Here is a 19326-nt window from a genome sequence, read left to right on the forward strand (position 1 = left end):
TTTGGTGTTCAAAGCCCTTTATAACCTGGCTCCTTCCAATCTTTTCAGGCTTCTTATATCTTACACTCCATCACATAGTACCTACCACTGGCCTTCTTTCTGTGCCTCAAAAAGATTGCACTGTCTCTTAACATTTTCACTGATGGTCTTCTGTGCTTAGATACTCTCTTCCTCCTCATCTCTGTCTCCAGGCTCCTCAAGCTTCCTTCAAGTCCCTGCTAAAATCCAACCATCTACAAAAATCCTTTTCTGATTCCTCTTAATTCCCTCTCTGTACACTCTAACAGACTGTAAGCTCCTTGAGGGCAAGGATGGTTTTTTTCCTTCTTTTTTGTAACCCCAATATTTAACTTAGTATCCAACACATGATAGGTCTTTAATAAATATTTTTTACTTGATTGACTGCCTCATCTTGTTGGGGAAAAAAAACAGTTAAAACTCTTCACTGTCCTATCTGCAACCTTTATATTAATAAAGGACCTATGCATGAGCCAAAACACATGACTTGAGCATCAATTTTATGCTATGAACACTTTTTTTCTAAAACAACAAAAAATGTCGATAAAACTAACAGTTTTATGGTAAATTAAATTAGTTTCCAAAGGCATTAGATTGAATGGTATTTTAGAAACTATTTTTTAATTGGGATCTAAGCAATTTTGAGAGGTAGAATGGTGAAGTGAGTAGAGATCTGACCTAAAAGTTAGTAAGAGCTGGGTTCAAGTCCTGCTTCCACTACAAAGTGGAGTCTGACTAAGTCCCTTAATCCTCAGTGTACTTGGCAACTCTAAGACAATAATTTGTATAATACTTATCTCTACTAGGAGGAGGAATTTCCTTACTGGAACTGCCCTATACCATTAAAATGACAAGTTTAGTTAAAAAATTAAATAATTGGATGTTCTTATTAGAAGAATTAGATATGTGGACTCCTGCAAGTAGTAATATGAATATTACTTTTTATACTGAAGACATCTTTTTTCTAGGGATGGGGTTAAAGAAAAGTTAGATTTGTTGACTAGCTATTGTCATAAAGACCAGTTCAACATCAATTATTGGGCAAATGTTCACCAACTCTTAATTGGTCAAGCATTAAGTAGGCAAAACTTTTCAGTTATTTTATATTTTAGCCAACTCATTCTGGTGGCCCAATGAGATGTATTTTTTGTGTCACCACCAGGTGTCTCTATGGGACAAAGTTTGGCTGGATACTTTTTTCTTAAAAAGAAACAAATGAAAAAATCCTCTCTCCTCCCAACAAGAAAAGGGAAGAATAGGTGGAGTCCATATTTGCAAAAGATGAAAATTAGGAGCAGGAAAAGGGAGCTCATCAACCCTCAAAATATTAAAAAACAAGGTCATCTCTTCCATGTAAATTGCCATGAAGCTTTGAGACCTATTCATCACCGGACCAAGAGCTTCAGATTTATTAGAATTCCTTCTGGGGGAAAAAATATTGTCTCTCCCTATAGACAGCCTTCTGCCCATGGTCATACTAAATAAGTTGGCCTTCTGGGACAAGAATACAATTCCGGTGCATAGTCTTCTGTAGCAGAAAGTCAGAGCTGTTCTCCCTTGCAGTGGTTGACATTAGAATCTGACCTGTTCTTCTGGTATCTTTTAGAGTCCCTGATTGAGAACTGAATGCAAGTCTGACACAATTGTCATGTTTAAGATATTGGATATTTGAGAAAGAAAGTGTAAAGGTATTGAGATTCATCTGTTTGTTTTGATTCTCCTCATTCTATCCCTGCTATACGTGAATACAAATAGGAACAAGCTGACCACGTTTTCTCAACCTATCACAGGAAAAAAGAGAAACAATTTAAAGTTAGGCTTTCTGCCTATACAGAGAGTTATTACAGAACTACTTACTTAAACAGAATCTCGGTATTTTTTGTAGAACCCTGGAGTGCTACCAGGATCCTCTCACAATAAATTACTGATAGAATTTAGTTACAAAAAAAGTTTGAATATGCAGATACATTTGAATACTTTCTGTCTATCCTTAGAAAATGAAAACAATGTACTGCAAATGGTTTAGAATCTCATTTATTTTTGTAGGTAAGGGTCCTAAGAGTACCTATTTTACTTTCTCCAAATGAACTCTTTCCAATTCTGTTTTTAAATGTTTGATCTTTTTTAAAGTGAAAAAAATATGTTTTGATCTGCATTCAGATTCCATAGTTCTTTCTTTGGATGTAGATGGCATTTTCCATCACATCTTTAAAAATTGTCTTTGATCACGGTATTGCAGAAAAGAGCTAAGTCTATCATAGTTGATTATCACACAATTTTACTGTTAAATTAGTATAATGTTTTCTGGTTCTGCTCACTTCACTCAGCATCAATTCATGTAAACCTTTCCAGGCTTTTCCTGAAATCAACCTATTCATCATTTCTTTTTTTTTTTCAGTTAATATACATTCATCTTTTATTTGATTTTCCAACAAATGTGCAACAATAGTTTTCACCAATCATTTTCTTGTGAGGTTTTTAGTTTTACATTTTTCTCCTTTCCTCCCACCCCTCCCACCTCTCCCTGACAGAAAACAATCTAATATAGATTCTAAATGTATAATTATGCTAAAACTTAGATTTAGATTAATCTTGTTGTGGAAGAAGACTCACATCCAAATGGAAGGGAAAACAGATTAGAGAGAAAAAAAAAGCCCTACATAATGCACAAGAAATTTTTTAAAATTGAAGATAGTAAACTGTTCTTCATTTAAACTCCACAGTTCCCTTCCTGAATACTTTCCATTTCAAGTCTTTTAGAATTGTCTCTGTTATTGTACTGCTAAAATGAACAAGTCCATTATAGTTGCCCATCATCCCATGTTGTTGTATAATATTCTTCTGGTTCTGTTCATTTCATTCAGCCTTCTAGGCCTTTCTGAAATCCTGTCCCTCATGATTTCTTATAAAACAATATTGTTCCATCATATTCATATATCACAATTTGTTCAGTCATTCCCCAATTGATAGGCATCCCCTCAATTTCCAATTTTTTGCCACCACAAAAAAAGCTGCTATGGATATTTTTGTACATGTGGGTGTTTTACCCTTTTTGTGATCTCCTTGGGATATAGCTGCTCTTCATTTCTTATATTACATTCACATACCACAATATACCACAACTTTTTCAGCCATTTGGTCAGATGGACATTTCCTCAATTTCCAGAAAAAGAGCTGCTATAAATATTCACATACGTATGGTTCTTTCCCCCCTTTTATGAACTCTTTGGAAAATGTTTGACCTTTAAAATGAGCTAACTGCTCAGTTTCAAAACTATGGTGTTCTGATTAACATTGATTTAGTTGAATCTTCTGATATATCTTGTGTACTTTTGTATACTTGTATACTTTTCCTTCCAAGTTCCCTTGTACCCATTATCTATTGGGATATCAGCAACCTTGTCAAGAGAGCTTGGCCTAATAGATAGAAGGCTGCACTGGACATGATATAAGAAAGCACTCATGACCCTTTCAAGCTGTGTAGACACACATTCTGTAAGTTATAAGATAGAGATGAATTTTCATTAAATTTTTTAAAATTGGAACTATAATTTCACCAGTGTAGGAAACTTCTGGTGAAGAATATCTCTATTCTAAAACATAAGCCTTAGCTGCTCATTCCTATGTGTGGCCTACAGCACTCCCAGGTATGACTTGAACCAGGTTTAAATGTGATTGGGAAATATCCAACAAATTAATTATTTTTAAAATTTTATTCAAATTTCCAAGTCGGTATGTGGATTGTATGTATGGCTTAGTGACCCCCATTCCTATTTGAATTTGGTCCTACTGGTCCAAGGCATTTAGAAGCTAAATGATTAAGGGTCCCAACAAAGCTAGTACAGGTAAGGCTTCAACTCTCTCCATATTATTGTTGTTTTTTCATAGTTCTAGAGCTAGAAAAGAACCTCAATTTATAGATGAGTTTTATAGCTTGTCCATGGCTACTCAGGTAGTGGAAAAGTCAGAATTTGAACTCAGGTCTTCTCCCCATCTATTGCTTTTCCCCTCTCCTCTCCATTCCCTCTACCTCACCCCCACCTGCACTCCTGAATATTGCCAGCAAAATATAGAAAGTGGAATTTGAACTGTGGTCCTTTAACTAAAGAGCCAGGGTTATATGTCTTTCTTAGCCTGACTTCTTTTATCTGTAAGAAGGGAATAATAACACTTTTCAGAGTTGTTGTTAGGTTTGGGTGATCTAATGTATGCAAAGTGTTTTGTGAAAAAGAAAAAAAGTGGAGGATCATTGAAGCATTTTAAAATATGCCAGAGTGGTACAGAAGGAAGCCCAGATAAACAAGGCAATTTTAAAAGTAATGAGTCAAATTTATTATATTTTTTAAAAGCAAGTTTTAAGGAGGAGAAATCCTGATTTCATATACAGTCTTCTTGTGTTCTACTTGGCATATGGAAATGTTCAGTGTTTTTGGTGTTAAGATCAAATTTTAAAATAAAAATGTCTAATATCTTCTGTAAATGTTAAAGCACAAGATAAATGTCAATGATTATTTTTATTATTGTGTTAGAGCACATGAGGCTCTGGAACAGAGGATTTTGAAGTCCTGCTGAGATATGTACCTACAGGGCAGAAATACTTTGGCCAGGTTGGCTCCCAGGTCACCATGAGATATTGGGATGCAAAGTCACCTGGGGTTAAGGGAACACATTTGGGGTCCAGCCCAGTGCAAATGGTCACCTCCATTAAAAAGAGGAAGGAGCTGTAAGATAGTGCTTCAGTTCTAAAAGCTAAGATTAGAAACCCTTTATCCCATTTTCTTTATTAGTTTAATTATCTACCTGATGAAGGAATATTGGTATGATTTCTTTATTGTCCTGTTACTTTGTTGATGTTTCATTAATACTCATTGAACATCCCCTAGCCATTAATTTGGTTTTCCAGCAACTTGAGACCAACTCTGATTTCAGATAAATTTTCCTCCAGGTTCTTTCCTTTTTGCACCCTTGATGATCCAGGTATGTGGTTTGTCTTCATATCATATCTGGTCAACTGTTTCCCTAGAATGGCAGGTGAGTCTTAGGGCAAATGGGTAATCATATCCTACCTCTATATGTTCAAGAAAGGTTTCCTAGAGGTGGCAGTGTTAGAGAAGATGTCTCAGAATGAAGGGAGGGAGGAAGGAAGAGAGTACATTCTGACCAACAGAAAAAATGTAAACCTGGGAATTGCCTTTGCTGCATTCTGAACCCTAAGAGTCTTTTGAGGTTCCAATCAAAAAAGATTTTCAGAACAGCAAGGAAGCTGGACCTCTCCTAGGATTTTTGTCCTTTTGTGTGGCCAACTGACTCCTTAGGGTTGCCATTAACAGTCTCAGAAGAGCCCTGACCTTTAGATATTCTAGAAAAAGTTTAGCCCAGGGCTAAGCTGAACCTTTTCACAGATTAGTGGCCCTCTTTTCTTCCCAACCCCTCCATCCTCTTGGTGGACCTCCCCAACCCCCCTCTCCAGTTCTGGGAAATATTGGACCAATTTCTGAGTCTGTGGGTTGAGGGAGTAGGTGACATTGCCAAAGTTATTCATGCGGGCAGATAGAATGCCAGATTTGGAGCCAGATCTGTATTTGAATTCTGCCTCCTGCACTTTAGTATAAGACTTTAACTTCTTAAGTCATTTAACCCCTATCAGTTTTAGTTTCCTTGACTGTAAAATGGGGATAATGACAACACCTACCTTCCAGTGTTGCTTGATAGGGTCAAATGAAATTATTCAAATGTGTGTGTATATACTCCAAAGTTTGGAGATAATTAGGGCAATGGCCACAAGGTATCATTTTTACTCCCCAGTGAAGAAAAAGGGATATGTCAGTTTCTGTCCAATTTAAAAATTCAACTTTACTTCCATTTTTAGTTTTCCTAGGAATATTAGACAAGAGACATTGTATTGAGAATTAAGACAGTTTATTGTTTGATTGACCAACATGCTAAGTCTTCAATTTTTTTACACAGTTTTATGGAAAGTCAATATGGCCACTTGTACCTCCTGAGCCAGTAAGAGACGGACATGCCACCATCAGAGCTTCCAACGGCCAGCCAAGTTACAGGGGAGGATTGGGAGGAAGGAAATGAGGGAAGGAGGCAAGAGGACAGTGAAGGGAAAAGATGACTCAAAGCTCCTCAGTTCACACATCAAGATGTAGACTAATGTCCATGCTATGGAAATGATTTGATACTGTCATAGAACTACCAAGATGGTGCCCTGGCTCCCTCTCCTGAGGCTGACTTATTGAGTTATACTCAATCATGTTAATTTGCTTAAAGCGGGTTCAGAGTCAGGTGAATTTTGTACATCAAGACCCAAGATAGTTGAAATCTAGAAATATCTAACTATAAAACAAATGTATCCAAATCTTAAACGTCCACAAGCTTCAAATTGCTTTTCATTCTGACACCATTAAGACATTTAAGTCATTGACCATTGCTGAGGGTCCTCTAATCTGTTTATCCACCTTCAGGAATATCAGAATGGTCATAGAAAGCCACCCTCCTTTGGAGTGGAGTCCAAATATTTTTTGTATTATCTCCCCACTTCTGCAGGTATGTTAGGTAGAATCTGATTCCTACTTATCAAGTTGGATGAAGAACTGACTATAAGACTTTATTTCCACCTATTACCCCAAGCAAAAAGGCTCTAAATTATGTATTCTGTATATAATATACATATAGACACACACCATCTGTATATAAATCTAGAGCCCCAGTTATATGGGCATTGGATGAAGAATGAGAAGTCCTGGCTTTTGAGACCAGAACCAGTCTGACTTATATAACTTTGGGTAGGTCACTTTACTCTTCTGTCTCAGTTTTCCTATCTGTTAAAAAGGAAAATTAAAATTCCTTTCTCCTCTTATCTTATAGGAATGTATCAAGAATTTTAAAATAAGAGACAGGAAAATGTTTTCATTCTTAGGGAAGGTAGAAATCCAGTACTTTGTGGGTACCATTGAGTTACTGTTGAACACCATGTGCCAACATGGTATCCTCTGATACTGTCCTTCCTCTTTTTCCCTAGACTACTTTTCAGTGTTTCAATCAGTCTTTTAAGGTAATATTACTTCCTTCTTTTTGCCTACCTCTCATCTTATAGGATAAGACATAAAAAAGGCCTGACTGTGATGTAATAAAACCTTCCAGTAGATGAAGTTTCATTACTTTATGGTATGTCTTTAGCTCGAGTCTTTAGAAGTCAACTGTCTTTAATTCCAGGCCAGTAAAGATAAAATACAAGGAGAATATATTTCAAAGGCTTAAGAGTTCTGAGTTCTTTTCTTTTGGGGCTCTGATTTTCTTTTCCAGTTCCCATATATGTCCTAGAACAATGTAATTTCAGAGTAGGAATGGATCTTAACTATCACTGAGCATCCTACCTGATGCTTGAATCCCCTTCTTTGTTGTCTGATTTTTAATGAATATATCAGTTCAAAAAAGAGATATGTCAGCATAAGCATATATCTGGCCATATGCTCTGGGGCGGCATTATGACAGGAACTTCTGCTTAATGTTCATTAAAGAATCTTGTGACATGATGGAGGGAACAGAGTGACTGGCTTAGGGGTGAAAATGACGGTGGTAAAGCCATTCAAATAAAAAGTTATAAGCTTACTGGATACCCGAGGTGGTCAGGTGCCCCCCCCAGTTGGAGTACATGACTATAGTTCTGATGTTTGGACTACTGACTTACTTTCTGATGAAACCTCAACAGGTGTCCCCAACTATGCTGTCCTGTATGTTCCATTAGATTGTCTTGGTTGTGGTTCATTTCCCCCAAAACACATCTTTATACTTTGCAATCCTGGATCTACTATTGATCCTGATTCCTGATTCCCTGTGAAGTCCACCTTAGCCATTCTGGAACCCAAATAGTGAGGGTCAGCTAAAGACTCAGTCAAAACTGGAACCTCTCTTCTCAGTCCTGATGAGGGGAAATTACTAACTCGATTGAGGTCATCTCTAAAAAAGGTATCAACTTTGCCCTTCTCTTTCCTATTTGGATTTAGCGTTTGTAAACCATTCTTTCTCGGGATATTGAGGGGTTTATTTTCTCCTGAGGCTTTCTTCTGGGGAACAGATCCACTTTCTTCTTGGACCAAGTACGGTCCAGATCCCGAGATAAAGTCAAGAGATCACTGAGGTAGAATTAAACCCCAGGGTGTTCTCAATCAAGGTTCCACTCTGGTTCTCCAAGCAAAAGCATGGTGATGCTACCTGGTTAGGATGGGAGAAAAAGGAGAAATGCACTTTTGTGAAGGAGGTTTGATTGCTGGAACAACAATTTATGAGAAAGTAATTATGGAAGAAGGAGGATGTAGAGAAAGAAAAAAGTCATGGAATGGAAATCAGTAAGACAGGAAGAAATAAAGGCCCTAACCTTTAAAGGAGCATTCAGATGGGAGGGAAGGTTTGTGTTAAGAATTAGGGAGGGAAGGAGAGGAGAGGAAAGAATTGGGAAGGGCACAGGAAAGAGAAAGGGAACTGCTGTGGACACACCTGGAAAACCATGGCTGGCTGCAGGCAAAGACAAGCTATATCTTTCACTGTGCACCAAGCATAGTTTCTCTATGGCTACTGATGGAAACAGGTTACTGTTCCCCCAATTCTGTGCACACGTGAAGGGAAGTGTCTTTCTCGGCTTGTTTTACAGGAATGTCACAAGAGAAAAAATGTTACTCTATGATGCAAAAAGAATCCATACATTCATTCATTGAACACACAGTGGAGATCACTGCAAATCTGTCCAGGACAGAGGTCACAAGTACTTCACTGCAAATAAAAGACCATACATTGTAAATCCAGGGACATGAACGCCTTTAAGGTATCGTGAGGTAACTAAGCGAATTTCCACCAAGCACCACTGTAAAGTGTGTGGCATGTGTAGGCATGGAGCCACATCCACACATGTGTATCCACACACACACATATGTACATATTATATATATGTATATAGGATGTGGAGATAGTCTCATGTGCTATATTTTTCCTCTAGTGGAACACATCAATGCATTAGTTTATTGATGGCAAGACAATTCACAAGTTATCTGACAAATATTAATTACCTCTTATTTTGACAGTTGCAGCACTTTTCATTTTCCAAGACTGTCATCACAAAGCAAATTCCAACTTGATAACAGTAGGAGAAACAAAATATACATTGTGTGTGCACGCATGCATGCGTGCAGGTACGTGTGTGTGGCATATACACAAGCTAACTATGTATATATACTTATATACACACATATATAAAAATTAAGCACATGACACATCTGATTTTGGTGAGCACATTGATCTTTGTCTTTTGGGGAGAGGAACTCATTTGGGAATTCTGTTTCCCCTCATTCTCGCCTTTGGCTTCATGGGCCCATCCATATTCATTAGCATGACTGGCCAAAGGGGAAATGCTACTTGGTTTATTAATTTCTTTTCCAAGATCAGCCCCTATGCATCCATACCTAATGCTGAAATGATGGGGGCAGACCTCTCAGGACAAATGTCAGAGGGGATTACAGAGTTCTCCTCTACTTGATGATTGTTGGGTGCCATTTTGGATTGGTTTCTGAGAAATTCATTCCAGATGTGTTTTCGTTTAGAGCCTCTCCCTCTTGTGGAGGGATTCTTAAAGAAATGCAAATACCTGTCTAAGCGGTTATCAAGATTTTTCCCCCCCTCATTTTCCCATCTCCCAGTGAAAATGCATCAGTAACCTGACGGTATTTTAAGTCAGGACCCTGTTGGGGTTACTGTTTCTAGTTTTGTATAGAACCAGATTTCTTGAAGGCTAAGTTTTCATTTCTCCTTGGCTTTGGCTTCATGGGCCCATCCATATTTGTTAGCATGGTTGGCCAAAGGGGAAATGCTTAGCTTATAAAAGACATTTCCAAAGGTGTTAAAATGGTTTTGGGGACTGAGCCTTTCTCAGGAGTGAATCAAAAATGGCAATCCCAGCTCTCCTTGAAAGGTGTGGATGTCACCAGCACCACTCCCTTATGCAGGCCATCAGAAGACCCTGCAGCTCAACCATACCATAAAGTGACAACAGTGTAGCCTTGATATTCATGACAGTGTGTGCGTATAGCTCATGTTTATAGTACACAAGTGGAATGAAAAAACATCAAGAAATAATGTTTTTGTAGAACTGTACCCAACAATATTAGCAACTAAAGGCCTAAAAACATTTATTCCTATAGTAGTTCTGCAGATACCATGCCCTCCCCACCCCCCACCCCAAAATCATGTATGGAATAATACTGTATGATACACAATAGTGAGCTTGGGACACACATCATCCCACTGATCTTGAGTTCAACAATCATCCAGAACTCATAGAGAAAGCAAGTGTTATACACTGCTCAATATCAAACATTTTCTTTCCTTTCTGCTCATCCCTTATAATGGATCCAAATATACATGTATATCAGTATGGCAGCTAGGTCAGGAAAAAATTTAGGTCCATGGATATTTTCACCAACCTGTAAAATTTACAAGGGTTCTACCCATATTTGCCAAGATAACCGCTTCCTCCCAGTGTCTACTTACTCCTCAAATCCAACCAACCAGTGTCCCATTTAATAAAATATACTCCAGACTTCCCCCCCGCCCAAGTTTTCAGGGAGAGGAATAGAGAGATGATAGAAAATTGATTTCAATCCCTTTAGGCCTGCTGCCAGATTTCCCATGGACCATCAAAGCAGCTTTTCTTTGAGACTCAGGGCCTAGAGCCCGGGGCCCATTTCAATAGCTGATATACATGTATATAAATATATATGGCCACAGAAGAGGAGTAAAGACAAAATTACAGCTGTACTTGGCAGCATGCTTTTTTTAGTCAGTGTTTGGTTTTAACCACTTGGAGTCTGAATTGGGGAACATGTTCTGGGTCAGATTGCCCGGGGTCAGAGCTTAATCAAGTTGCCTGGTTTTATTTATTTATAATGGTTGGGGGTGGGGTGGGGGTGGGAGTGAGAGGTCAAGGAACATGGTAGGAGGAGGTGTTGGGGGCAGGGAGGGGAAGGTCACATGTAGGAAGGGCAGAGTGTGGAAGGTGGGGGGGGGGGAAATCTTCTCTATAAGTTTACAAATATACAAAAACAAAAGGCCCAACTTTTTTTTCAAATAAAAATGACTACATTTTCATCTGGCAAAAAGTTGTATACACATGATTTAAATTTTTTTAATTTTAACAGTTTTTGGCAATCTTAATAAAGTACAATATATTACAACCAAACCAAAAAATAGTTGTTTAAGTAACAGCTGTTAAGAGTGACATGAGTCCCAACACCCACCCTCCCTCACCCATCCCACCCCTCCCACAAGAGACAGAGAGAAAAAAAAAATCCTCCCATCTTGATAAACTTTTTTTTTTCTTTTAGGAAGCTAACCAATAGGAAGCAACACAACAAGCGGGTAGTGTCAAATGAAGCTGACCAATCCAGGGCTCTGTATTAGCAGGAGCATCCGCCTTCACTAGCTGGGGGCTCTTGTGGTTTGTCCAACTTGATGTCAATCACTGTGGGTGATTCCAGGCTAAGGAAGACTGTATCTCACCAAAAAGAAACCACGTTAATTCCCTGGTCATCTAGAGAATAATGGGCCCTTCCCATCTTTCCCCCAGAGACTGTTTGCCATCATTCATTGATTTGCAAATATTTTTTTTCACTGGAAATACACTTACCTTCTTTGCAATTAATAGGATAGTAGACAATTCAATATATTGTCATTTATTACTAAAAGAAGGATCATATCACACAAGTCTGGTAGTCACCTAACCCAACCTGCACTTCATATAACATAATTGACTGATAAGTCTACTTTCTAACTGTCAACTACATTGAAACAAATAGGTCAATATAAGCACGTGGAGAGAAATGTCCACCAACCTATATTGAGCTTGACCTCCCAGCCAAAGCTTTATTCACCCTCTCCTCTTCTTATCTTTGGTTGTTCGTTGGATCATTTCTCATTCGCAAAAATAAATATTCCCCCAAAGCTCTGCCCTGGGGTGGATGCTTCTCATGCTACACCCTCTCCCTTGCTGATCTCATCTGATTTTTGATTTTTGGTGGGGGTGAATTTCAGTAATGATATCTATGGAGATAATGCCCAAATCCATACAGACAATGCTGTGGAACAATCTCATTTTCCACATAGTCAACTCCCTAGTGATGTCTTTTGGTATCTCAGACTCAACAAATGCAAAAATAACGAATTCTTTCTACTCCCTGGAATACCGCAAATTATAAGATAGTCTTCAAGTCTGGAGGTCTTCAATGTAAATCCTGAACCACTTAATGCATTCATCACTCAGGTCTATTATTTAACCAATCTTCTCAACTTATAAAACCTTCATCTTCACTCAACTGCAGTCACAACAGGGGTGGCCATACTTAGGATATCTTTGCCACCCATAATTTTGTTACCTCCAATATCTTGAATTCTGGGATTCTTCTTTGTGATCATAATCTCTTATCCTTCTGGTTTCTCCATCCCCTCTATATTCTCCCCATCCATCACACACATTTTGACTTTGCTTTCCTAGAGCGGACCAGTTCAGTTCTACACTTGAATCCTTATCCTGTTTTTTTGATTTTTTGTTTTGTTTTGTTTCTGCAAGGCAATGGAATTAAGTGATTCACCCAAGGTCACACGGCTAGGTAATTATTGAGTGTCTGAGGTCAAATTTGCACTTGCGTCCTCCTGACTCCAGGGTTGGTGCTCTATCTACTGTGCCACCTAGCTGCTCCTTATTTTACACTATTGATATTTTACCTCCTGGCCAATCAGGAGCATGCTGATAAATATTTAATAATGATGTTTGACAAAAAAGAAAAATGTGCTCAAAACATACTTTTAAATTTAATTATATTAACAGTTTCTTTATCATTTTTACATTCACAGAATCCACAATCTGTAGCATTTAATAACTTCTGAAGTGTAAATGCTTGTGCTAAAAATGTAACAATTGGCTTTAAAGACCTAGTCTGAGCTGGCTCAGATCAATCTTGAACCCTGGTTCATTGCTACTATCAACTTTCTCCACTTCTATTCCTGTATTGCTATACAGCCCTAGAGGAAGTCATACAACTGGATTGAGAGGATCCATTACAAATTCATTTTATTCTCATCTCAAAGGACCCTTACAGCCACGGAGCAATCCTTTTCCTCAGCACTGATTACATATTTCTATCACACTACCCAAAATGGTTGTTTCAAACCTTCTCTCTCCTCATGTCTCCTATCTTTCTCATCTCCCTCTGTTTCAAGCACTTCTGTCTGCCTTACCTTCTACTTTCCTGAAAATAATTGAGGTCATTTATCTTGAGTTCCCTCATTTCAAATATGCCACACCTCAAAATCTCCTATATATCTTTTGCTATTCTCAAATCCTTTGTCTAGTCACTGGGAGTTTTTTCTTGGTTCTTTTCCTTTCCCTCACCTTTCAACTTGTGTCCTTGATCCCAAGCCTCTCCCATATTCCCTGAGGGTCTACCAAACTGACCTCTTTCTTTTCAATCTCTCCTTTCTCTTTGGTTGTACACAAACAAGGTATCCTACCCCAACCATAACAATTTTACTTGATCTTATCATTCCCTCTAATCACTATTCTCTACCTTTTCCCCCATTTTCTTGCCAAGCTCACAGAAAGATAAGGTCACACCTTTAATAATGCCATTATCATTATTATTCCATATTGAGAAGACTTGAGCTGTGATGAACTATTATGAGAAGTGCTGTCTTAGAAGCACTGAATTGGGGAAAGATGTTTTGAACTCAGATTCTCCTGACTCCAGGTCCAGAGCCCCCTAGGATGCCATTTAACTGCCTGTGACCAGAGCCACAGTTATATCTCGCAATTCTCCTCTTTGTTTGCCTCCAACCTCTTTCTTTCTCCAGTTCCTCCTTTATACAGATGCCAAAATAGTCATCCGTAAACTTAAGTGCAATCCAGCAAAAAAGAACTTTAGATCTGGGTTTTTTCTGCTACTTACTTCTTGCATGATATTAGGCAACATTTCACCTCTCTAGATCTCAAATCTTCATCTGTCAAATGAAGGGGTTGGATTAGATGGTTCCCTGATGTTTGTTCCAATTCTAAAATTCTCTAACTCTCACTCAAAGACTCCAATTCTATCTTTCTATTGCCTTGGAGGGGTAGAATATACTCAATTCCTTAGCCTGTTCTTACAATCTGATTCAATATTCCAGCCAAATTGATTAGCTGTATCCTGAACTTAATATCTCAAAGTTGAGAGGCATTGGCATCAAACCTCCTAGCCTGGAACACACTATTTATCTCTGTCTCTCATGATTCTTATCTTCCATCAAGACTCACCTCCTGGGTGAAACCTTTCCTCATCCCTTCTCACCCTCCATTGTTAAGTATGCTCTTTCACATCAGATTACCCTGTTTTTGTATATTCCTTCATGCCTCTAGCTATTATTTCTCTCATATCTATATATCACCATCATCTCTATCTACTTCATCATCATTATCACTGCTATATCTTTCTTTCTTCCTATCTATATCTTCTATCATCATCTCATCTATATTCCTACATCTGCCTATCTACCTTATGTATGTATTATCTCTAACTATCTATCTATCTATCTATCTATCTATCTATCTATCTATCTATCAATCTATTTTAGCATTTTATTCTTCCAGTAGAATGTAAGCTCCTTGAAGGCAGGAAATGTTCTGTTCTTTTTGAACTTCATCTCCCTAGCATATGAAAAACAATGAATACTTGTTGAATTAAATTAAATATCAAGCCTAGCCACCTAGCCATGGACCTCCAATACCTTGTTCCTCTTCATCTCAGTCTCTCATTATTATCTTCCATCAAGACTCTCCTGGGTGAAACCTTCCCTTATCCCCTCTTGCCCTCCTTGTGAAGTGTGCTCTTTCTCATCAGATTACCTTGCTTTTATTTATTCCTTCATTCCTCTATTATTTCTATCATATCTATAAGGGACCACCAATACCTGTTTATTCGAGACTCTGAAACACCTTCCCCCAGTTCAGTGCTTCTAATACAGCACTTCTCACAATAGTCCATCACAGCTCAAGTCTTCTCAATATGGAATAATAATGATGATGGCATTTACATAGTGCTTTAAAGTTTGTAAAGTTCCTAAACACCCCTTCTGTGTCCCTACTCTGTAAAAAGTTAAGACCTGATAACCCTGCCTGGTTTCTTAAAATATCCCACAGTCTGAAGGAAAAAGCTAATTTTGTAGGGGACAGTGGCTGATTAGGGGAGGTGGCAGAAGTAGTTTGCCAGAATCTGTGGTGGGCATTCAGAGTTAGCCCAGGGTCCCTTTTATCTTTGACTTCTCCAGTTTCTTTGTTTGTATTCTAACACAACTTGGAGTTCACTAGGGAGTGGGAAGGGCTGGGGGCTGATGGGTTAATGGGCTGATCTGGGGAGGATGCCTGATTTCTTTGTGGGAGTGGAGATAATGGACTGGCAAGTACTTTTCTATTAACCAGGAATTGAATCAAACTAAATCATGAACCTTACTAATTTGCTGAACTCTGAACTCAGGGAATAATTATTTTTTTTTTTTACTTTGTTACGAGTAGAAACAAAGACAAAAATCACTGGGTGGAATCATTTGAACTTGAACTAAGCTAATATATTTTTTAAGACTTTTGAATTGAATGATTATAAAATTGAAACAAAGTATTCCACAAATTGAACCCAAACTGAACTGATATTGATTTGACTTGAGTCTTTGATATTAATTCCAAGAGTCTGGAGGCTGTTATAATACATAAGTGACCAAATGTCTTTCTTCTCCCCTCTTTCTTCACCTCCCCCTATTTCCTACTGGATAATGAAGGGGGCTTCTAATGGGAGCAGGAAATCTTGACTTCATTTGGAAAGCTTCCACCCGACCCTTTTCTCCCCCTCTCTCTATCTTCACTTTATTTCCTCTTTAAAAGGGACAAAAGACTAACTAACTAGCTAGATTAGGAATTCAGTACAATGGAATGAATAATTCAGGGATTTTTTTTTTTTTTTGATTTTTCAAGGCAATGGGGGTTAAATGGCTTGCCCAAGATTACACAGCTAGGTCATTATTAAGTGTCTGAGGACACATTTGAACTCAGGTCCTCCTGACTCCAGGTACTCCCTGGTACTTCCTGACTCCAAGGCTGGTACTCTAATCCCCTGCACCACCTAACTGCCTCCAGGGATTTTTTTTTTTTTGTCTCAGGATTGAGTTGAATGATGTGGTCAATACACAGAGAAGTCTGAAGTTGGTCATGGGAAATAGATGCAAATAGCCACACTAAATGATAATGATTTTAATTAAGAGAATATTTCTGTTCTTTCCTAGCCTTCTGTGGTTTTGTTGTTCAATTGTATCCAACTCCCCCATTTAGGGGTTTTCTTGACAAAGATACTGGAGTGGTTTGCTCATTTTACAGATGAGGAAACTGAGGCAAACAGGGTTAAGTAACTCCCCCAGGGTCACATTACTGCTAAGTATCTTAGGCTGTATTTGAACTCAGGATGAGGAGTTTTCCCGATTGCAGACCCAGCCCTCCATCCACTATGCCTCCTAGCTCTCCTACCTTCTTTGATTTAGGGGTCTGTGAAAAGAGCATTGGTGTCAAATGACCTATATTCAAAGCCTTCCCCAGTCACTTTCTACAAATAATTTCACATGTTTGGGTTTCAGTTTTTTCATCTTTAAAATGAGGGGGTTTATGCTCTAAGGAACCTTATAGTTATAAATTTTGATCCATTGATCCTTCTATCCTCCTCCTCCTCAGTACCTATGGAAGCAAAGGATGTTATTAGTTTTCAATATTGTTAGGGTAACAAAATCTCTGATATAGGGGCAGCGTTAGGGCAGTGGTGTCAAACTCAAACAAAAATGAGGGCCTTTGACTTAGAAAACAACATATTGACATCAATATGCTATTATATTTTTATTTATTTTCTTAAATATTCCCCAATTACATTTTCATCTAGTTTCAGGATATGCTGCAGGTCTTCTTTTGCCCATGGGGTATTTGATAACTCTGGTATAGTGGATGAGGTCCTGGCTCTAGAGGCAAAACTTCAATTCAAAATCTGCCTCAGATACAGAATACCTGTAGAGCCCTAGGTAACTCACTAACTCTCCTCCCTAAGCCTTAATTTTCCCCTCTGTAAAACAAGGGGATTGTATTCACAGTGGTGTTTAACTTTCCAGCTCCTGTGATATCTGACCCTGAATGCTGGGCTCAGGTTGTTAAATATTCCCTATTATTTTTCTACACAATCCTCATTTCTGGCATGCAAAGAGAACCTCCCAATCCTTTGTCGTTTTGGTAACAGTCTTTGCTTCAGTCCCCTAGTTTCTTTCTCTTATTTTTGCCTTCTGTGCCTTTTTTTTGGGGGGGGTAGTATCTTGTAAACTTTAAACAGCTGTTCACTATGCCAACTTCCAATTATATTTCTTTTCCTTCATTATTCTCTCTTTGGTGCCCACTTAACTACCAGAGGATCTGAGAATACCTACATCAGAAGGGATCACCTGAGGGTCATTGAGTCTGGTGATTTTGCCTCCACACAGACTTGTTATCAAATCTAGTCTGTGCCTAATCTGCTATTAGGCAGATGTCACCACTCTTAGTATCCCAAAGGGAGGGAAGCAATGTGATTCAGTGCATAGTGTTGGTGTTGAAGTGAAGAACAAGTTCATGTTTTTTGCCTCAGAAACTCACTATGTTACATAAGCAAATCATTAATCTACCCTCTCTCTGTCTCAGTTGAGGCTGGTGATTTAGCACAGTACCCCCCTCACTCAAATCCAATTCACATGCTTATCATGATGTTGTGGCCTTCAAAAATGAAGGACAAACATTATTCCCTATTTAAAAAATGATGGAAATAATACCTACTCTAATGGGAGGGTCAAATCAGATAAAAAAGGGTTCTGAAAACTTTTAAAGTGCTATAGAAATGTTATTAACTATTACTATACTACTACTACTACTACTACCACTACTACTACTACTACTACTACTACTATTACTACTACCACTAACCACTACCACTACTGCACTAATATTACTACTACTACTACTACTACTACTACTATTACTACTACTACTACTACTACTACTACTACAATGTCCAAGTTCTCACCCTCTAAAAGTTCTATATTATAGAACTGAAAACTTTTAGGGTTGGAAGTTGATTCAGAGGCTATCAATTAGAACCCATATTCTAAAGAGTATTATTCCATATCTGAGAATTGATCATCCACTTTCTGTTTGAAGACCACCGATGAGATGAGATCCATTGCCTCTAGAGGCAGTTCATTAGATTTTTGGCAACTTTGTTAACACTATTCTTCCTTGATATCAACTCTAAATTAGTCTCTTGAAAATAACCATACCATCTCCTGGTTCTCTTTTTTCTGGAGTAAGGAGAACAAGTCTAATTCTTGCCTTTTAAATTCTTGAAGAGAGTTATCATGTCCCCTTGTGGTAGAGTAGGAAAAAAGAGAAAGTTTTCTGGTCAAAGCATCCCCAGTTCCTTCAACTAATCCTCACTTGGCATGGTCTTAAGATCCTTCACTGCCCTCCAGCTGATATTGAATACAAATTCCTCCTGCAACCATTTTAAGCTTCTCCCATCTTTGCCTAATGGATGGTTTTTCCCTCTTTACTTATAGCTGACATGTATAATCACTTTACATATATGATCTAGCTGGAGCTTAATAACAATTATGTTAGGTAGGTAGGTATTATCATGTCGATTTTATAGGTGAGAGAAACTGAAGTTCAGAGTCATTACTCAAGGTCATATAACTGCAAGATCAAATGCAAACTCAGGTTTTCCTGACTCCAGGTCCTGCACTCTATACACCATCACTGTTCTATTGTGTCTGACTATTCATGACACTATTTGGGGTTTTCTTGATAAAGATACTAGAATGGTTTGCCATTTCCTTCTTCAGCTCAATTTACAGATGAAGAACTTGAAGCAAACTGGGATAAGTGACTTACCCAAGATCATACAGCTAGTAAGTGCCTTAGTTCAAAGGAGATAACATAGAAGAGGGCTAAAAAAGGAGAAAAAGGGTCATCTTCCTTCAGGGTCTAGTTCGAGAACAGTCTCCTTTTTTTAAAAAAATTCTCCACCCTCTAGATTACTCTCTCCTATATGCTCAATCATTTTCTTGTGTCAAATTTAGGTTTATGACTCACCTATAAATTTAAAACTTTTGAGAATTATAGAATTGTCTTATTTTCATATCCCCCAAACCATACCTAGTATTTTGCATGTAATA

At 38.2% G+C, this 19326-nt stretch overlaps 1 protein-coding gene across 1 annotated transcript in view; it reads right to left on the reverse strand.

Moving 5' to 3' along the window:
* Window positions 1-11399: 11399 nt before the first annotated feature.
* RAB6B (RAB6B, member RAS oncogene family) overlaps window positions 11400-19326 on the reverse strand; it is a 168709-nt gene continuing 160782 nt past the window's right edge. Inside the window, exon 8 of the mRNA XM_074214802.1 lies at window positions 11400-11536. Coding sequence (XP_074070903.1) covers window positions 11472-11536 — 65 coding nt within the window. The 3' untranslated portion in view covers window positions 11400-11471. The remainder of the gene's footprint in view (window positions 11537-19326) is intronic.

Source organism: Macrotis lagotis, chromosome 1 (genome assembly GCF_037893015.1).
Source record: "Macrotis lagotis isolate mMagLag1 chromosome 1, bilby.v1.9.chrom.fasta, whole genome shotgun sequence".
In the NCBI taxonomy this organism is placed as follows: Eukaryota; Metazoa; Chordata; class Mammalia; order Peramelemorphia; family Peramelidae; genus Macrotis; species Macrotis lagotis.